This window comes from Delphinapterus leucas, chromosome 2 (genome assembly GCF_059928025.1).
Source record: "Delphinapterus leucas isolate spDelLeu-1000000601 "Yukka" chromosome 2, BTC_Dleu_Yukka2, whole genome shotgun sequence".
In the NCBI taxonomy this organism is placed as follows: domain Eukaryota; kingdom Metazoa; phylum Chordata; class Mammalia; order Artiodactyla; family Monodontidae; genus Delphinapterus; species Delphinapterus leucas.
The window spans coordinates 86,700,350-86,721,121 of NC_143130.1; the positions used below are offsets into that span (position 1 = coordinate 86,700,350).

A 20,772-nucleotide genomic window follows, 5' to 3' on the forward strand; every position below is an offset into this window, starting at 1 on the left:
AAAAGGGAAATCAGAAACTATTTTGAACTCACTGAAACTGAAAACATAATGTGTCAACATGTGGGATATTGCTAAATCTGTACTCAACTCCCTCAACTTCCACCTTAATCTGGGAAAACGAGAGCAAGTTAATCACAGAGTAAGAGAAGAAAGAACACAATAAAGATCAAGGTAGAAATAAATAAAATGAAAACAGAAAAATACTATGGATATGAAAAGGATAAGAGAATATATAGAATATACCAATAAATTCAAGATGAAATGGACAAGTTCCTTGAAAGACAAACACTACTAAAGTTTTTCAAGAATATAGATATTAGGGCTTCCCTGGTGGTGCAGCGTTTGAGAGTCCGCCTGCTGATGCAGGGGACATGGGTTCGTGCCCCCGTCTGTGAAGATCCCACATGCCGCGGAGTGGCTGGGCCTGTGAGCCACGGCCGTTGAGCCTGCGCGTCCGGAGCCTGTGCTCCGCAACGGGAGAGGCCACAACAGTGAGAGGCCCGCGTACCGCAAAAAAAAGAATACAGCTATTAAAGAAATGGGATGTGCAGTTTAGAACCTTCCAACAAAGAAAGCTTCAAGTCCAGGTGGCTTAACTGATAAATTCTACCAAACATTTAAGGAATAAAATAATGTCAATTCTACACAAACTCTATCAGAAAGTTGAAGAGAAGGGAATATTTCCCAACTTATTTATAAGGCCAACTTTCACCATATCAAGATTAGACAATGACATTGCAAGAAAACTACAGACCAGTATCTCTCATGAACACAGAGGCAAAAATTCTTAACAAAATTTTAGCATATCAAATCCAGTATTATATAAAAAGATGATACATCATGTCCAATTGGGTTGATCTCAAGAATGAAAGGTTGGTTTAATATTTGAAAATCAATTTACCCAACTTAGTACACTAAAAAAGAAAAATCAGGACATCTCTGGTGGGGCAGTGGTTAAGAATCCACCTGCCAGTGCAGGGGACATGGGTTTCAGCCCTGGTCCGGGAAGATCCCGCATGCCACGGAGCAACTAAGCCCATGCACCACAACTAATGAACCTGTGCTCTAGAGCCTGTGAGACACAACTACTGAGCCCATGTGCCACAACTAGTGAAGTCCATTCACCTAGAGTTCATGCCCTGCAACAAGAGAAGCCACCGCAATGAGAAGCCTGCATACTGCAATGAAGAGTAGTCCCTGCTCGCCACAACTAGAGAAAGGCTGCATGCAGCAATGAAGACCCAAAGCAGGCAAAAATAAATAAACAAATTAAGAAAAGAAGGGGAAAATGACATAATCATTGCAATAGATGCAGGAAAACAATGAAAAGAATCTAACATCCATTCCTGATTAAAGAAAAAAACAGCCCTCAGTAGACTAGGAATGGAAGGAGACTTCCTCAACCTGATAAATGACTTCTACAAAACACCAAACATCATATTTAATGGTGAAGGACAAAGTACTTTCTCTCCAGGATCAGGACAAAAGCAAGGATGTCTACTCTCATTACTTCTATTTGGCACTGCACTGAAGGTTCTAGCCAGTGCAATAGGGCAACAAAAAATAAGCCATATTCAGAAAGGAAAGGAAGAAGTAGAACTATCTTTATTTGCAGATAACATGATTATGTAGAAAACCTGATAGAATCTACAAAATTGCTACTGGAACTAATAAATGAGTTTATCAAGTTTGCAGGGTACAAGATCAACATACAAAAAGATTAATTTATCTCAACAAACAATTAGAGATCAAACTTTTAAAATACTACTTATAATAGAATCAAACATATAAAATACTTAGAATAAATCTGAGAAAATATGTAAAAGACTTGCACACTGAAAACTGTAAAATATTGCTGTGGGAAATTAAGGAAGACCTAAATAAATGAAGAGATATAATGTATTCATGGATCTGAAGATTCAATATTGATAAGATATCAATTCTCCCCAAATTGATTTATAGATCAAAATCCCAGTAGGCTTTTCTGTAGAAATAGGCAAGCTAATTCTAAATTTTATCTGGAAATAAAATTCAGAATAACTAAAACAACGTTGAAAAATAACAAAGTTGAAGAACAGTAACTGATTTCAAGGCTTATGAAGCTACACTTTCAAGACATTGTGATAGTAGTGTAAAGATACACAAAAAATCAAAGGAACAGAATAGAAAGTTCAGAAGTACAGAGATGTGGACAACTGACTTTCAGGTTCAAAGGCATTTGAGAGGAGAAACGATAGTCTTTTCAATAAATGATGCTGGAACAACTGAATATCCAGGTTCAAAACAAAAAAAAACAACTTCCATCCAAACCATATACAGAAATGAACTCAAATTGGTTCAAAGGTCTAAATGTATAACATAAAACTATAAAACTTCTAGAGCAAAACAAGTGAAAAATTTTATGGCCTTGAGTTAGGCAAGATTTCTTAGATAAAACATCAAAAGCATAATCCATAAAAGAAAAAAATAGATAAATTAGCCACCATCAAAATTAAGAATTTCTACCCTACAAAAGACACTACAGAGAGAATGAAAAGATGAGTCCAAGAATGGGAGAAAATACTTAGCAACTTACACATTGGATAAAGGACTAATTTCAAGAATATATAAAGAACTCTCAAAACTCCAGAAAAATATAGATAAAAGATTCAAAGATATACATATGGAAAATAAGCATATGAAAAGATGTTTGACAAGATTAATCATTAGGGATGCTAGAGTGAGAAAAAATTGCACACCTATTAAACTATCTAAAATTAAAAATACTGAGCATAGCAAGTGTTGGCCGCAACGTGAAGAAGATGCAACTCTCGTACACTGCTGGTAGAGATGTAAAATGATCAAGCCACTATGGAAAATAGGTATTTTTAAAAAACTTAAACATACACTTACCAATGATCCGGCCATTCTACATGCAGGTATTTACCCAAGAGAAATGGAAGTATATATCCATACAAAGACTTGTACACAAATATTCATAGCAACTTTATCTGTAATAGACAAAGACTGAAACAACTCACATGTCCATCAATGGTGAATAGATAAATTGGGGTACAGCCGTATAATGGAATACTATTCAACAAAAAACAGAAATGAATTACTGATATATACAAAAATATGGATGAAGATTAAAATAATCATGCTGAGCTTAGAAGCCAGTTAGAAAAAAGTATACACTGCATGATTCCATTTACATAAAATTCTAGAAAATGCAAACGGAAAGCACATCAATGGTTGCATGGCGACTGGAAAGGGCAAGGAACGATTGGAAGCAATAATTACGAAGAAACGTTAAGAAACTTTCTGAGATGATGGACATTTTGATTTTGGTGATGTCTTCATGGTGTGTATGTATGTGTGTATGTGAACACAGATTACAGTATGTCAATTATACCTCAAAAAGCTGTTAAAAGAAATGATATTATATGAGAGAGAATTGGGGAAAATTGAATAGCAACTCTTTATTAGGTAATATTATTGTGCAGGAATTTAATTTTTTCAATACTGTGTGTTAACAGTATTGTAGTTACATAGGGAAATAAATTTTTTTTTTTTTTTGCCGTACGCGGGTCTCTCACTGTTGTGGCCTCTCCCGTTGTGGAGCACAGGCTCCGGACTCGCAGGCCCAGCAGCCATGGCTCACGGGCCCAGCCGCTCCGCGGCATGTGGGATCTTTCCTGGACCGGGGCACGAACCCGCCTCCCCTGCATCGGCAGGTGGACTCTCAACCACTGCGCCACCAGGGAAGCCCCGGGAAATAATTTTTAATATCCAGAGAGGAGGACATCTAGCTGACAAGAGAGGGATCACAATTGTGGCAGATGCTCTGGGAGGCTGAGGAAGATGAGGCTAGAGCAGTGAACAATGTGTGATGGCGTGGTGAAGACACTCATTTCTCAGCTGACCTGACAAAGACGGTTGGAACAGACTGCTAAATGCAGGGTTCTTTCCGCATACTAATCTCATGCAATCCCCTCAACTAGCCTTGGCACAACAAAAACTTTCTATTAGCTTGCCATACTGGAGGGGCGATGGCACAATTTAAGGTGAAGTGAGTTGTGTAATGAACTGTCACAATAGGGTCCTACAGAAATAGATTTTTTTTTAACGGAAAAAAAAAAAGAAATTTGACCCTTCCCTCAAAACATATATGAAAATTAACTCAAAATGAATCATAGACCTAAATGGAACTATACAACTTCCGGAAGAAAACATAGGAGAAAATCTTTATGATTTTGGATTACACAATGGGGTCTCAGACAAAGATTTCTTAGATAAGACACAAAAAAGCACAAACCATCTAAGAAAAATTGCCAAGGGCCTTCCCTGGTGGTTAAGACTCCCAGTTCCCAATGCAGGGGGCCCAGGTTCGATCCCTGGTCAGGGAAGTAGTTCCCACATGCATGCCGCAACTAAGAGTTCACATGCCACAACTAAGAAGACCATGAGCCGCAACTAAGGAGTCCATCTGCTGCAACTAAGACCCAGCACAACCAAATAAATAAATTAAATAAATATGAAAAAAATTGCTAAATTAGAGTTCATCAAACATTTAAAACTTCTAGTATTCAGAGACACTTTAATACAATGAAGATAAGTCACAATCTGGGAGAAGATATTTACTAAACACATCTCTGAAAGAAAGGACTTTTTCCATTGCTTTTTATATAAAGCCCTCTTAAAACTCAATATAAATATCCAATTAAAAATGGATTTTAACAGACACTTCATTTAAAAAGATACTTGCACATGAATAGATATTCAACATCATCAGCTATTACAGAAATGCAAAATGTGGCAAAAACCACGTGATGCAACTACACACCTACGAGAAAAGCTAAATTTGTTTTAAAAACAAATATAATGATCAGGTGACGATGTGGATCAACTGCAACTCTCATAGACTGCTAGTGGGAAACCAAAATGGCACAGGCACTTTAGAAAACAGTTTAGCAGTTTCTTAAAAAGTTAAATATGCACTTAGCATATGATGAAGCAATCCCACCCTTAGGTATTTTACCCCAAAGAAATGAAAACATATGCTCGCACAAAACATATGTTCACACACACATGTGAGTGTTTTCAGAGGCTTTGTTCATAATAGCCAGAAAACTAGAAAAAACTCAAATGTTCATCAAACGATGAATGTGTAAACAAACTGTGTTTCCACACAAGTAGAATACTACTCAGCAATAAAAAGAATGAACTACTGAGAGGTGCAACAAAACAGATGAATCTCCAAAGAGACTGGTAAGTGAAAGAAGCCAAAAACAAACGGCTACATACCACATGATTTCCGTTATAAGATATTCTGGAAAAGGCAACATTATACGGACAAAAATCAGATTGTTGGTTGACAGGGGCTGGTAGTGGGAGGAGGATTGATTGACTACAAAGGGACATGAGAGGTCTTTTGGGATTTCAGAAGATTTCTTTACCTCAAATGTGGTGGCTACAGAATTATAAGTTTGTCAAAACACATCACAATGTATATTTATAAACAGTGAATTTTGTGAAATGAAAATTATACATAAATAAACCTGACTTAAGAAAATAATAAAACAAAACTAAAGAAAAACAATTGAGTGAAAATAAATGTAAGAAAAATCAATTTACAGTTTTTCCAATTCAAGGGTCATCATGAGGATGCTTTCAATAGTTGTAAGTGACACTTGTGTTGTTCCCATGTCTCTGAAGGAGAAGCCCAAACATGCATGATATAAAACCCAAAGACAAAAATTCTACACTTAAAAAGATACTTAACATGTGATTACTTCAATTCTGGCTTCTTACTTGCCATAGATGATAATTCCAAAAAGCTCTTATTGAAGAAATTTAAATTTGCATCATCAAATGAATGACCATGGTGCTGAACAGCACAATCATTGTTTATTATCCGAACTTTTCATTTTCAATTGCATATACCTCTTTGATCACTCTTCTTTAATAAAATAATGTACCCCTTATTACTTTTTGCTTTCTGGGATAAATAATATTCCTACACGCATCTACATCTTCATAACTATATGTGTTCTTCAACACTGTCCTCATTCTCTGCTGGCTGTCTTACCCGTATATATTCTTTCTTAATCCTTTTCTTTGCCAATAACTCTTATTTTCAATAACCCAGTTAAAATCTAAATTATGACTTTTCAGCCAAAGTACTCAATCTTTGACGAAAGCAAAAAAGAGCAGAAATTATCTCATGAGCCATGAAACTGTTGCAATACTTACAAATATTTTAATGCTGGCAATTTAAAAAGATAAGAATCTTCAACTGTTGTCAAAGGATTACGATTGAGAATTCTGAAAAATGGAATGGAATTAAAATTATCTGCATTTTCAATTACTTCCATGAAAGCTTATATTCACTTTTTTTGGTATGGAACTTGAAGGTGAAAAAAAAATCATTTTCTATTTTTACCTATAAATCACTCTAAGAATCTGTAAAACACTCTTTCATTGGGAACTACCCAGGTCTCTAGATGAGAAAGTGGAGAAGAGAAACAAACAAAAAAATAGAAAAAAAAAGTAGCTAGCAAAGAAATAACATGCCAAAGAACTTTTCAGGTTAAAATCCCAAGAAGTGCCTATGCTGGTAGGAAGCCCTCGCTCTGTAAAAAAGTACTATTCCTAGTGTCCTCCATAATTCAAGGTGTTTTTCTTTCATCTCTACAAATTTTAAAAAATTTCATGATTTAAACTACCCAGTTAAAGACAAAAATAGGGCTAATTCCTTGGTTCTGGAGCCAAAGAAGGAGAGATAAATCCAATAGGAACTGGTGAAAGCCATACTCCCATCACATAGTACCATATGTATTTTTCTATCACAGCCTTTGTTACTGTGTATGTAATCACCTGTTTACTTGTCAGTCCCCTAGATAGTCAGCAACTTGAGAGCAGGGACCACACTTTATTGTCATTATTATTCCTCTGCCTGACACAGTGCCTAATATTTACTAGGTATTTCATAAATGTTTGCTGAATAAATAAATAAAATTTTGTTTATATATCAATAAAATAAACAAATAAATTTGGGGGAACAAAATTTTATTCCAAAATGCTGGAATAGATTTTCTTCTTAGTTCCTTCTCTCTTTTTTATTTTTTTTCTTACTTCTTTAAAACAAACAGGGGAAAAAAGACCAAAAGAAACAGGAAGAAAAAAAAGAATATCTAACTTTAGGTTAACTCTACTCAAGAATTATTAGCATATTTTTGAAGAATCTTATAAAGATAATTACCAAAACTAATATCTTTTGGGTTGCCAGGCATCTGTGATCAGCATTTAACAGTCAATCCTCACAGTAACCTTATGTGATAGATATATTACCCCATTGTACGAATGAGGAAACTGAGGCACAGAGAAGTTACATAACTTGTCCTAAGTCATCAAGTTAGTAAGAAGCAGAGCTGGAATTTGAACTCATTTCTGACTGTAAAGCCTGTGTTTAACCTGAATGAAAAAAAAGGTGGGGGTGTATTAAAATATGTTAATTTAACCTTAATTTTCAGAGCACTAAATATAGAAATACCTTTTCAGTCTTCATCTACCCATCTGGGAAAGCCTCTATGAGAATTATATTTTCTCTTTTTAGTTAGTATTTATCTTTTAATTTATTTTTTCCTTAATCATCTCCCATGACAAATATTTAATTAGCCTATGGTCATTGAGACTTTAGAGATTTTTTAAAAAATATTGCAGGAAAATCAGTAAAAATGATGGAGGAAGGACATCTGAAAATTCATCCCTCCATAGAAGCAACAATTACAGTAATAACAGCAACAACAACAAAACTGGCAAAAATGGTCAGAATCAACTTCTTCTGAACTCTGGAGATTTAACCAAAAGGCTTACTGCACATTGGGAAGCAATTTATTCAAGGAAAACAAATTAATTTCTGTAAGAACAATGAGATCTGTGTTGCTTGAACTTGTCCTTGACCTTTGCTCTCCATGCCAGTGGTAGCCTTGAAAAACAGCCCACATCCCTGGTACCAGAAGAAGAAGCATGGACTGGGAGGTCCTTCAAAGCCTCATTCCCAAAGAACTGTCATTGTTTAACATGTCTGGTGGTCCCCTGGAAGACATCACTTGAAAGGCTTGCCCTTTGACCTGACTGAGAGCTGTCTAGTGAGAAAAGCCGTTCCTCAGGTTGCATTTCTGGAAAACATTTTCAAGCAAATATTTTAACATGGCGGTTGCATGAGGCAATGGATAACAGTTTGGGACAATAAACAGCCCAACCAAAAAGCTTAAAATGAAAAGCTGAGGAATGAGATGTCCACAGAGACTTTGAAATGTGCCCATGTATTCCTGGGAAACTGGAAGACCACAAGACATATTCCTGGGAATCTAGGAAAATAACTGTTAGCATTAATAAAAGAATTCATCAAGGTTGTAGGATATAAGATCAATATTATTTCTACACACCAGCAATGAGTAATCCAAAAATGAAATTAAGAAAAAAAACAATTCCATGTGTAACAGCACCACAAGAAAAAAAATACTTAGGGAAAAACGTAACCAAGTAAGTGCAAGATTCACACTGAAAAGTACAAAACTGTTGAAAGAAATTGAAGAAGATCTAAATAAATATAAAGACATGCTGGATTCATGGACTGGAAGATAATCTTATTAAAATGTCACTACTTCCCAAATCGAACTATGGTTCCATTGCAATTCCTATCAAAATCCCAGCTGATACCTTTCCAGAAATTGCCAATAATTCCAAAATTCATATGGTAATTCAAGGAAACAGAATAACCAAAACAATGTTGGTAAAGAACAAAGTGGGGGACTCACACATCCTGGTTTCAATACTCAGTTCAAAGCTACAGCAATCACAGTGTGGTACTGGAATAAGAACAGACATGTATATCAGTGGAACAGAAATGACAGTAGAGAAATAAACCCTCATATTTTTGGTCTATTGATTTTCAACAAGCGTACCAAAACAATTCAATGTGGAAAGAACAGTCTTTTCAAATGATACTGGGACAACTGTACATCCAGACACAAAATAATGAAGCTGGACTCCTACACTTCACACCATATATGAAAATAAACTCCCAATGGATCAAATATCCAAATGTAAGAGCTAAGGCTATAAAACTCTTAGAAGAAAACACAGGAGTAAATCTTTATGACTTGCATTAGACAATAGTTTCTTAGATATGATACCAGAAATACAAACAACCAAAGGAAAAATAGATGAATTGGATTTTATAAAAATTAAAAAGTTTGTGCTTCAAAGGACACTATCAAGCAAGTGAAAAATCATATAGAATGGGAGAAAATACTACAGTTGGGAAGAATAAGAGGCAGTTGGGAGAAGAAAAGCATAGTAGTTGCTAGGTGTGACAATCTCAAAATTTTGAACTATTACAAATAAAACAGCCACCCTGAATCACCCCAAAGGGCAGACCCAAGTTATTTTTGTTTTTAGTGTTAATGCTTTTCTAAATCTGAGAAGCTGCCAGGATTCTAGTACATAGCAAAAAGTGATGACAGCACCCTGAAGTGTATAAACTTTTGTGTGTACATAGCTATCTAAAGGAAACCAACGCTAGCTGACTGGGGAAGCATTAGTGTGGCTCTGTGACCGCAGCTCAATTTGCCTTCATAGTGTGGCCACACCTCCCTTATTGATATTCTCAAAAATGAGGTAAATAATTCAATAGGGATAAGGCTTTGATTGTCCCCTTATTCTCTCTTAGTGCTTATGTTCTTGGTACCATATTATTTTTACTTTTTTTTTTTTTTTTTTTTGCGGTACGCGGGCCTCACGCTGTTGCGGCCTCTCCCGCTGCAGGGCACAGGCTCCGGACGCGCAGGCCCAGCGTCCATGTCCCACGGGCCCAGCCGCTCCGCGGCATGCGGGATCCTCCCGGACCGGGGCACGAACCCGCGTCCCCCGCATCAGCAGGCAGACTCTCAACCACTGCACCACCAGGGAAGCCCTTGGTACCATATTAATGTACCACAGAGAAGGCAGCATGTGAATGTGCTCTGTCTGGTTAAGTTATATAGCCTTTCTACATTGTAGAGTCCTACAGTTTCTAAAATCATGGAGCTTGTATTGTTAGAACCAATGAAGTGACTAAAAGAATTTTTTAAAATAAGTCATCAGTCTGGACCTTCATAGGTGAATGAAGGAGAAACACTTTAAAGTCAGAAAAAAAAGTATACTTAACATTTAGGATTATCAACCACTGCTGGTTTTCCATAATATATTTCATTCCTGATTTTATCTGAAAGAGATATGATTACTACCAACACTCAAAAGGTGGTACTTTATTAATTAATAAGCTCTTGGCTCATTTTTGAGGTTGATTTCGGATATAAAATAGACTACGACACTGCTAACTACTTCACCTGATGTTTGTCAATAACATAGAGGCTTCATTCCAGTAACCTACTGACTTATAATTACCTGCAGCCCGGTGATGAATCAAGGTTTTGTGGGGCCTGAAGCTCATCTACTTTGGAAAATCCTATCTAATAAAAACATGCAAAATTATGAATACAAAAATCGCTAGGACCCTTCTCAAGACCTTGGAAGGGACCTCTGCAAGTGAGGAGCCCTGAAGCCTAAGCTTCATTGAATTCATGATAAATCCACCTCAGCTGGGGCCCTTTCCCAAACATATTTAATGCAGGAAACTTATAAACACCCCAGTCATATGTCATTATAGGTAGTAAAATAACTTAACTCGAGGGTGGCATCTTCCCTTGGTGGCTAGCCTTTGGAAAGAGATGCAATAAAGTTTATATCTCACCATGGCAAATGTTTCCTGAAGCAAATTAGCTATGTCTATTAGAAAGACTTATCCCAAAACAAAGACTTACTATACTGTGACAATCTTTTTTTTTTTTTTCATTTGCTGTACGTGGGCCTCTCACCGTTGTAGCCTCTACCGTTGCGGAGCACAGGCTCCGGACGTACAGGCTCAGCGGCCATGGCTCACGGGCCAAGCCCCTCCGCGGCATGTGGGATCTTCCCGGACCGAGGCACGAACCCGAGTCCCCTGCGTCGGCAGGCGGACTCCCAACTACTGCGCCACCAGGGAAGCACTGTGACAATCTTTTGAAAGTAACTGTGAACGAGTTTTAGGAGTACAGTACTAATTTATTTACAACACCAGATAGATCTGATTCTTTCACTAACTTTTTCTGTCATTTAAGAGGAACACAAATTCAAAAGGAACAAGTTGGTGCCTCTTCCATTACAAATCTTTTCTAACCTACCACGCATTTTCTACTTCATCACCCCCGTCCCTCACCTTGTTACCTTGCTGCATAGATGTTCGAATAGCTGTCACATATATTTTCCCATCAACATCCATCTTTCTCCTTCCAGTATGAAAGCTTCTTGGGGGGAAAGTCCCTGCCCTATGCGTCTTTGTATCCCCAGCACTCAGTACAGTGCTGACACACAGTGGGCATGGCACTCAGTGAATGTTTTTGAATGAATTCAGTAATTTTTAAACTGTGATTTATTTATTTATTTATTACCACAATGTATTTTCCCGTGTTGCCTACATAACTATAGTGAAACTCTGATTCTTATAAGGAACTCTTGGTGTTATAGGATGTTTAGGAAAGGTGGTGAGTTTAAGACGTTGTATTGTCGCTACTAAAACTTCCTGGTGAAGGGACCTCATGAGCCTGCTCTCCGGTGTGCTGGAAAAGAAAAACTGACCCTTGGTGCTCTCTCCCCAAGGTAGGCATCAGCAAACTAACAAGGGAAAGGAAGCAGGGCGCTAAAGATAGGCATCTGCAGGAATTGCTAATCCAGCTCCAGACACAGCCTCAACACCTTCATTAACCCAAAATGTGTGAACTGTGTGAAACTGGATTTCTGACCCACAAGACAGGTAACAGAGTCTTTTCCAAAGCCAGGTGTAGAAGAGCTCTTTTTTACCTTGAGTCTGAAATCACCTTCGGTCCATTGAACATACCCTCTATCATTTATTTGTGTCCTGAGAAATCAAAGAATTTTTAAGCTGAAGGGGTGTAAAACCCACACTTCTTATTGAAGAGTAGTCAGCAAAGAAAGTATATTGAATTAGGCTACAGCAATGTATTTTCTTTATATTTTTCACACTACAGCTGAACACAAACAACGTCTTTTTCCATACCTCAAAGGTTCCCATTGGCCACAGATAATTCGCTTCAGAGATATATGCTTTTTGAAAAACAATGTTCTGGTTGGCTGGGGAGATCCCTGTGGTGGGTGTTCAGGAATTCTTTCTGCTTTACCATTTAAAAGAGCTAATAATGGTTGGGGAAGCACCCACACCTTTTGCTCCCTGAAGAATTCGATGCTAAACTTAGTTCTTTGCAGCTCTGTGTTGCATACATTTTAAGCAGTTAGGAACTTTGCACATGAGGAGGATTCAAAGTTAAATTCAAAAGTGGAACTTCATGGACCATTCGCATATTGGAGAGGCATCCATGGGATTCCATGACAATGCTAATTTGAGTGTTTTGGCTTGGTGCCTTTTACTGCCCATGCCAAAGATCAGTACTATGGAAAGCAGAGCGTTTCATATATATGACTTATACAAGTCTCTTGGCCTCTTTGTTCCTTAGTTTCCTCATTTGAAAAAATAAAATAAATGGCTCTCAAGACATGTTTTCCAGAATTCATACTGGTCTTACACCCAGCTAACCAATAACTGCATGATGCTTTTACACACAGTTTTTTACATGTATTCATCTTCTATTTCACTTACTACTTGTGGAAAAGCTGCATTCCATGCCGGGCCTGGATGTCCCAAAGCTCAGTTCTGTGAGTAAATTGCAACCAAGATTTCTACAAAAAAAGACACAAGCAAAAGAAGAAGAAAAATATATATTCTTTCAGAACATTTATCCTTTGGCAATCATTCTAATTTATATATGATGAAACATAACATCACTACTCCCTCCATATACACTAAAGAAATCTCACTGTGGAAGATGTTATGCTTTATACTTTCATGATTATATATGTGGTGCATTAGATAGAAAATAGTAAATGTTCATTAAATACTTGTGTTAAGTGATCTTTATTTCTCTAGAAAGGCAGCACTCTTGGCATTTTGGGCTGGATAATTCCTTGCTGTGGGAGGCTCCCCTGAACAGTTGGATGTTTAGTAGCATCTCTGACCTCTGTCCACTAGATGCCAGTAGCATATACAGTTCTGACAAGGAAAAATATCTCCAGACACTACCAAATGTCACCTGTGTGCAAAAATCACCCTGGTTGAGAACCACTGCTCCATAAAGATTCCTCTGATCTGTGTAATAATTCTCACACTAATCTTTGCTAGAGACAAAAAGGATTTGCTACAAAATTTTAGTAGTATTTTTAATATTTCAAAATGAGTAACAAATTAATTTTATAAAAAATTAAGCTTTATAAAAATTCCAAATATAATGAAGTTATATTTGTAACTTACATAAACTGCCAAACAGGTATTGGTTCACATGTACGTTTTTCGATAGACGGTATTTTATTGCAGGATAAATCTCTAGGAAAGGTAAAAGGAAAATATTGCCTCAATTAGCTATTAGATATCTAATTAGTAGGAATACCTAGTAGAAGTTAGAATGATAATAATAAATAAGAAGCTTCGTTCTAATCTCCAAACCTTACGAATTACTATTTGAACCTTCCAGAGCCCCTAACCCTGACTTCACCTCTCTTAAGAGTCTCACCTTCAGGATCTTCATAAATTAAATATACAACTATAGATCTTTATAGATTTTGGAGGTAATCTTTCCTGAGAGCAGAGGCATTGATTAGATTCCAACTTTTGTGGCCTTATCAAATTCTAGATTATGAGCTCAACGTTTTTATCTCTATATATCATTATAATTTCTATTATTAGAAGGAATATTCTTATATTTACACATTTCCCAGTATAGTTCCGTTTCTCTAGGCCAATTCATTACCGGAAGAAATAAAAGATACCCTTTCACAAAACTTGAAAGGATGTTACTCCTATCATTAATATGTAACGTTAATCCAGGATTACACTTTCTATCATATTGACTTTTATTTGAAAATACCTACTCTTGACAATAGCTGACTATCTTATTTCCATTGACTCCAGCTTAGTCGCTCATTTCACCTAGATCGGTATAACTGTCTTCTGACTGCTGTTTCCATCTCTACCCTCTCCCTTTCTAAAACATGCTCCACGGGATCACCAGATTAACTGCTCTGGCCTTGGAATCAGCCTCACCGTCAGCAGGTGATTACTGAACAGGGACTGGATGGAGCTTGGACCTACCCAACAGCAAACCTGCTCTAGCAGTGGGATCAGCCTCATACACCAACAGGCACACACCAGCTTCAGGAATACCACCGTCCAGCAGCGTGTGTGACCAGAACACTCACTTGCAGGCCAGAAGCAGCCATGGACTCAGCTGGTCCTGACCCGGCCCATCAGAATGCCAACACAAGATCAGGGATGCCCCAGACCCTGCAGATAGTTGTGTCAGGGACAGTGATCCAACACCAACTCTGCGACTCCTGGGTCCTGCAGCCAGAACTCAGGACCTGTGTCTTCCTCCCAGTAGCCAGCATAGCCCCAGGACCAGTGACTGGGCACTAGCCCTGATATCACCTGGACTGCAATTCAACCCATAAATGATCCAGCACTAGATTTGGTGTCCCCCAGAGTTGTGCAGCCAGCTGCCTTATGATTTAGCCTCACCAAGCAGCACAGACAGCCTCCATACTAGGCAGAGTCTGGCAAACATGCACTCTGGGGGCAGCCAAGCCTACCAGATTACCCACAGTAGTCAGCCCACCACAACAGAAGAACCCAAGCAGCCCACACAGGGGGTACACCTAGAACATATAGTTCTAGGGACCAGGGGACAGTGGGCTGCTGGGACACATAGGACCTCTCCTACAAAAGGCCACCTCTCCAAGGTCAGCAAGTGTAACGAGCCTACTACATACATAGCAATAAAAACAGCAAGTTAAGAAAAATGAGGTGACACAGAAACACGATCCAAATGGAGGAACGAGATAAGAACTCAGAAGAAGATCTAAGTGAAGTGGAGATAGCCAATCTCCTCAACAAAGAGTTCAAGGTAATGACTATAAAGATGATCAAAGAACTCAGGAGAAGAACCGACGACCAGAGCAAGAAGTTAGAATTTTTTTTTAAAGAGTTAGACCATTAAAGAACAACAAAACAGAGATGAGGAATACAATAACTGAAATGAAAAATACACTAAAAGGAAACTACTGTAGACTAAATGATACAGAGGAATGAATCAGAAAACTGAGGACAGAGTACTGGCAATCACTGAAGATGAATGGTAAAACAATAGATTAGAATGAAATGAGGGGGCTTCCCTGGTGGCACAGTGGTTGAGAGTCCGCCTGCTGATGCAGGGGACACGGGTTCGTGCCCCGGTCTGGGAAGATCCCACATGCCGCAGAGTGGCTGGGCCCGTGAGCCATGGCCGCTGAGCCTGCACGTCCGCAACGGGAGATGCCACAACAGTGAGAGGCCCGCGTAACGCAACAAAACGAAAAAAAACAAAAACAAAAACAAACACAAACAAACGAAAAAAATGAAATGAGGAACATTGAACAGACTTGTGAAACAACATCAAGTGTACTAATATTTGCAATATACTGGTCCCAGAGCAAAAAAGGAAAGAGAAAGCAGTGTAGAACATACCTGATGACATAAGAGCTGAAAACTTCCATAACCTGGGAAAGAAAACAGACATCCATGTCCAGTAAACACAGTAAGGCCAAAACAGGATCAACCCAAATAGGACCACACCAAGACTCACTGTAATTAAAATGGCAAAAAAAATAAAGATAAAAAGACACTATTAAAAGGAGCAAAGGAAAAGCAACAAGTTACAAACATGGGAACTTGCATAAAGTTATCAGCTGACTTTTCAGGATAACCTCTGCATGCCAGAAAGGAGTGGCATGGTATGTTTAAAGTCATGAAAGGGAAAAGCCTCTAACCAAAAATACTCTACCCAGCAAGGCTCTCCTTCAGATTTGATGGTGAGATCTAAAGTTTTACAGAGAAGCAAAACTAAAAGAGCTCAGCAACACCAAACCAGCTTTATGAGAAATCTTAAAGGGGCTTTTCCCAGTAAAAAAGGAAAGGCCATGACTGAAACCTAAAAATTAGGAAAGGAAACTTACTAAAGGAAAAACCTCATTGGATAAGGCCAATATTCAACAAAGGCAGGAAATCAACCATGTACACAGCTAATGGAAAGGATGAAAGAAAACAGTCATAAAATCATCTATATTCACAATAAGAAGTTCAGGGACACACAAAACAAGTAGATGTAAAATATAAGGTCAAATTCAGTAACTGTGGGGGAGCAGAGTAACAGTGCAGGGTTGTTAGTGTCCATGTGAAATTTAGAGCTCAGCAACTTAAATAATCACACACACACACACACACAACTGAAAAGAAATCCAAACATAATATTAAAGATAGTCCTCACATCACAGATGAAGGGAATAAAAGGGGAAGAAAGGAACACTGAAGAAATTAAACAGGGATTCTAAAAATACCCAAGACAAATGAAAATGAACACACAACGATCCAAAATCTATGGGACACAGCCAACGCAGTTCACAGGGGGAAGTTATAGTGATACAAGCTTATTCTTAGGAAACAAGAAAAATATCAAATAAACAACCTAACATTACACCTGAAGGAATTAGAAAAAGAAGAAAAAACAAAACTCAAAGCTGTCAGAAAGAAAAAAATTAAGAAAACAATGCCATATGCAATCACACCAAAAAGAATAAGATACTTACGAACAAACACCCCTAAGCAGGTAAAAGACATGTGCTCAGAAATCTACCAGCCATTGGTGAAAGAAGTTGAAGGCAACAGAAAAAGATGGGAAAATATAGCAGGTGCATGGACTGGAAGAATTAATACTGTTAAAATAACCATACTACCAAAGGCAATCTACAGATTTAATGCAATCCCTTTCAGAATACCAAAGCATTTTCACAGAACTTGAAAAAGTAATTTTAAAATTTGTATAGAAACACAAAGATCCCAAATAGCCAAACAATCTTCAGAAAGAACAGAGCTGGAGGCATCACGGCACCTTGACTTCAGATTATACTGCAAAGCAACAGTAATCAAAGAGAACCGGACCAGAGCAAAAACAGACACAAAGATCACTGGAATAGAAGAGATCCCAGAAGGAAGCCCACACACTTATATTTAATTGACTTATGACAAAGCAGGCAATATGGAGAAAAAACTGTCTCTTCAATAAGTGGTACTGGGAAAACTGGTCAGCTACATGGAAAAGAATAAAATTAGAGTATTTTAGCACACCATATATAAAATAAACGCAAAACTGAATAAAGACTTAAATATAGGTCCATGAAACCCCTAGAGGAAAATACAGAACATTCTTCAACATAAATGATTGCAACAGTTTTGGGTTCAGTCTACTAAGGCAAATGAAACAAAAGCAAGAATAAACAAATGGGACTTCACTAAACTTAAAAGATTTTGCACAGCAAAGGAAACCAAAAACAAAATGAAAAGACCACCTGCTGAAGGAGAGACAATATTTGCACATGATTAGAGGTTAACACCAAAAAGATGACCAAGCAAGGGTTCATATCTAAACTACAGAAACAGCACATACAATCAATATCAGAACAACACCCAAAATCTTTTTTAAAAATATGAGAAGACCTAAATAGACATTTTTCCAAGGAAAAAATACAGAGAGACAGCCAGAACTCACAAAGATGCTAAACATAGCTATTCCGGCAATAAAATGCAAATCAAAACAATGAGATATATCACCTCAGGCTTGTCAGAATGGCTGTCATCAAAAAGGTCACAAATAACAAAGGTTAGTGAGGATGTGGAGAAAGGGAAGCTCTTGTACACTCTTGATGTGAACGTGAAGTAGTGCAGCTACTGTGGAAAGCAGAATGGAGGTTCCACAAAAAACTAAAAACAGAACTACCATAATATCCTGCAATTTCACTCTTGGGTATATAACAAGAAGACAAAAACACTATTTCAAAAACATAACTGCACACCAATGTTCATAACAGTGTTATTTGCCATAGCCAAGATATAGAGTCAAACTAAGTGTTCATCAATAAGTTAGGGGATAAAAACGATTTTCTATGATGACTTCAGCAAAAGATGAAATTTTGCCATTTGCAAGAACATGGATGGACCTGGAGGGTATTATGCTTAGTAAAATAAGCCACAGAGAAAACAAGCCTGGTAGGTTATCACTTACATGTGGCATCTAAAAAATTCAATACAACAACAACAACAACAACAAAACAAACTCACAGATTAAAGAACAGGCTAGTGGTTACCAGCAGGGAGAGACAGGGTGGAGGAGCAAAATAGTGGTAGGAGATTCTGAGGAAGAATCCACTATGTATAAAATCAATAATCTACAGTGACGTACTGTATAGCATGGGGAATAGAGCCACTCTTTTATAATAAGTATAAATGGAGAACAACGTAAACATTTATGAATCACTATGTTGTACCTCTGAAACTAATATAACAATGTAAATTAACTATAGATCAATAAAATATAAAGAAACAATAAAGAGGAGATTGTTAGATAGAAATCAATTAAATAAACACAAGTTTTGGAAATCAAGGAATTAAAAAACAACATGTAAGACACAACATTGGCATTTAAAGTGTACGATCTATTCATTTAAAAGAAATCATTTAAGTGGTGAAAAATGGTACCCATTCTCACCATTTTGTATACCTAAGATAAATTATTATCTACAAAAATGTTACAAATATTCACTCAAAAAGAAAGAGAAAATTTGGATTAACCAATTTTAGTATACAAATTTAATATCAAAGTCTCTATGTAACATTGATTTGAATAAGTTCTGTTAGCCACTTCTAGTTTGTGATGTAAAATCTTTTAAACCATAAAAATCAGCCTTTCTACATTATTCCATTAGACATACATAGAAGTTAAAAGCAATGAGAAGACAGAACAATCAACCAAGAAGGTGAATTTACTGAGAAACAGTCGTTCGTTCTCCCTCCTCCTTTTCTTTTCCTCCTTTTCCAGGTCTCTTTCGATTCCAATCAAGAGAAGTCTTGAGAATTCTGAGAATATTTCTTTCAGGGCTTCAAATCACCATACCAACATCCTCTGCCACAACTACACACACAGGAACAAAAATAAACCTCTGCTATCTACTCGTGTAGAAGGGATTCGTGCAAAATAAACTCCTACATGGAGACCAACAGGTGAGTTTTCTACCTGTTCTTTATAATGTCCTTCCATTATAGTAAATCCCACACATTATGAGGCAGAAGGGGTTATGTGAGCTCTTCCTTGAAGTCAAAAAACTTGCATTCATTTCAAGTACCTGGTGATCATAGGGTACAGCCAGGGAAGGTGCCATCCCCCTTGGGGGGAGGGCGGTGAATGGGCTCCCGCAGCCATGCACCTCCTGATGTACAGATTCTGGAGAAACAAAGGGCGCTCACACCGCAGTCAGCCTGTCAGGCTGTCGGGCCACGGGGCAACCCGACCAGCCTGGAAGTGCCCCCTCAGTTGCTGAAAGCAAAACTCTGTCCCCCCGTGAAGCCAGGTAATGTGGGCCAGAGAGTCAGAGGAGACCGGTAATCAACTCCTCCTCTCTGCTCACCTCCTTGGGGTTACAACAACCCCATCTCCAAACACAACTCTGATCCTGGAGTGCCAAAGTGGGAGTGCAGGTGGGCTCTGCCGGTGCTTCAGCGCCCTCTGGACGTTGTCTTCTCTTATGGCAACTCTCAGCCCTTCCTCCTCCTCCTTCCCTAGTCCTGGGGGCTGCCTTCCCCTCTGCAGCTGCTGGCCTGATTTCATTCTCCTTTTTCCCCAATGACAATGAAGTGTCCTACAGAGGTTTGGAATCTCTGGAAGGAAGATCTTTTAGTCAATACACCTTAACCGTAAGAAGTTGGTTTCAAGAATGAACCTGAAATACTGTATTTTTCTCCTGATGATTCCAAGGAGAGACAGCTCAAGTTTTCTGAATCGTAAGAAAAACCAAGGTAAATATGATATTCTGAGCCAGAGGTGAAAAAGCAGTTTTTAGCACTCCCTCCTCATGTCATATGACCGGGATTTAAATCAATCAACTGCCACTGCTTTTTAAATCACATGACCCAACTTTAAATCAAACAGCTGCTTCCCTGTAACTCACGTGACTTGGCTTTGAATAGTAAGAAATGCAGAGGTATAAAAATGATGTTCTGAACAATAAATGGAAAAACAACATTTCAGAAAGTTTTTTTCTTTTCAAATGGACCATTCATTGCATACAGAGTAAAGGATTCTCTTCTGGATTTCTTGAACTGTAAACACATACAATGTCTCCCTTGGCTTGATTGACTTAGTTTTTTGGAGGGTTTTGCTGTTGTTAACATCTTTATTGGAGTATAATTGCTTTACCATGTTGTGTTAGCTTCTGCTGTATAACAAAGTGAATCAGCTATTCGTATACATACACCCCCATATCCCCCACATCTTGCGTCTCCCTCCCATCCTCCCTATCCCACCTCCAGGTGGTCACAAAGCACTGAGCTGATCTCCCTGTGCTATATGCAGCTGCTTCCCACTAGCTATCTATTTCACCTTTGGTACTGTATACATGTCTATGCCACTCTCTCACTTCATCTCAGCTTACCCTTTCCCCTCTCTGTGTCCTCAAGTTCGTTCTCTACATCTGCTTCTTTATTCCTCAGCAGCGACT

At 38.0% G+C, this 20,772-nt stretch overlaps 1 protein-coding gene across 1 annotated transcript in view; it reads right to left on the reverse strand.

The window, feature by feature from the left end:
- Positions 1-19,883, reverse strand: part of LOC111170867 (RAD52 motif-containing protein 1-like) — a 33,542-nt gene extending 13,659 nt beyond the window's left edge. Inside the window, exons 1-2 of the mRNA XM_089906241.1 lie at positions 19,684-19,883; positions 15,695-15,726 (exon numbers count right to left, since the gene is read on the reverse strand). Of these exons, the coding sequence (XP_089762367.1) occupies positions 15,695-15,726; positions 19,684-19,883 (232 nt within the window). The remainder of the gene's footprint in view (positions 1-15,694; positions 15,727-19,683) is intronic.
- Positions 19,884-20,772: the final 889 nt, after the last annotated feature.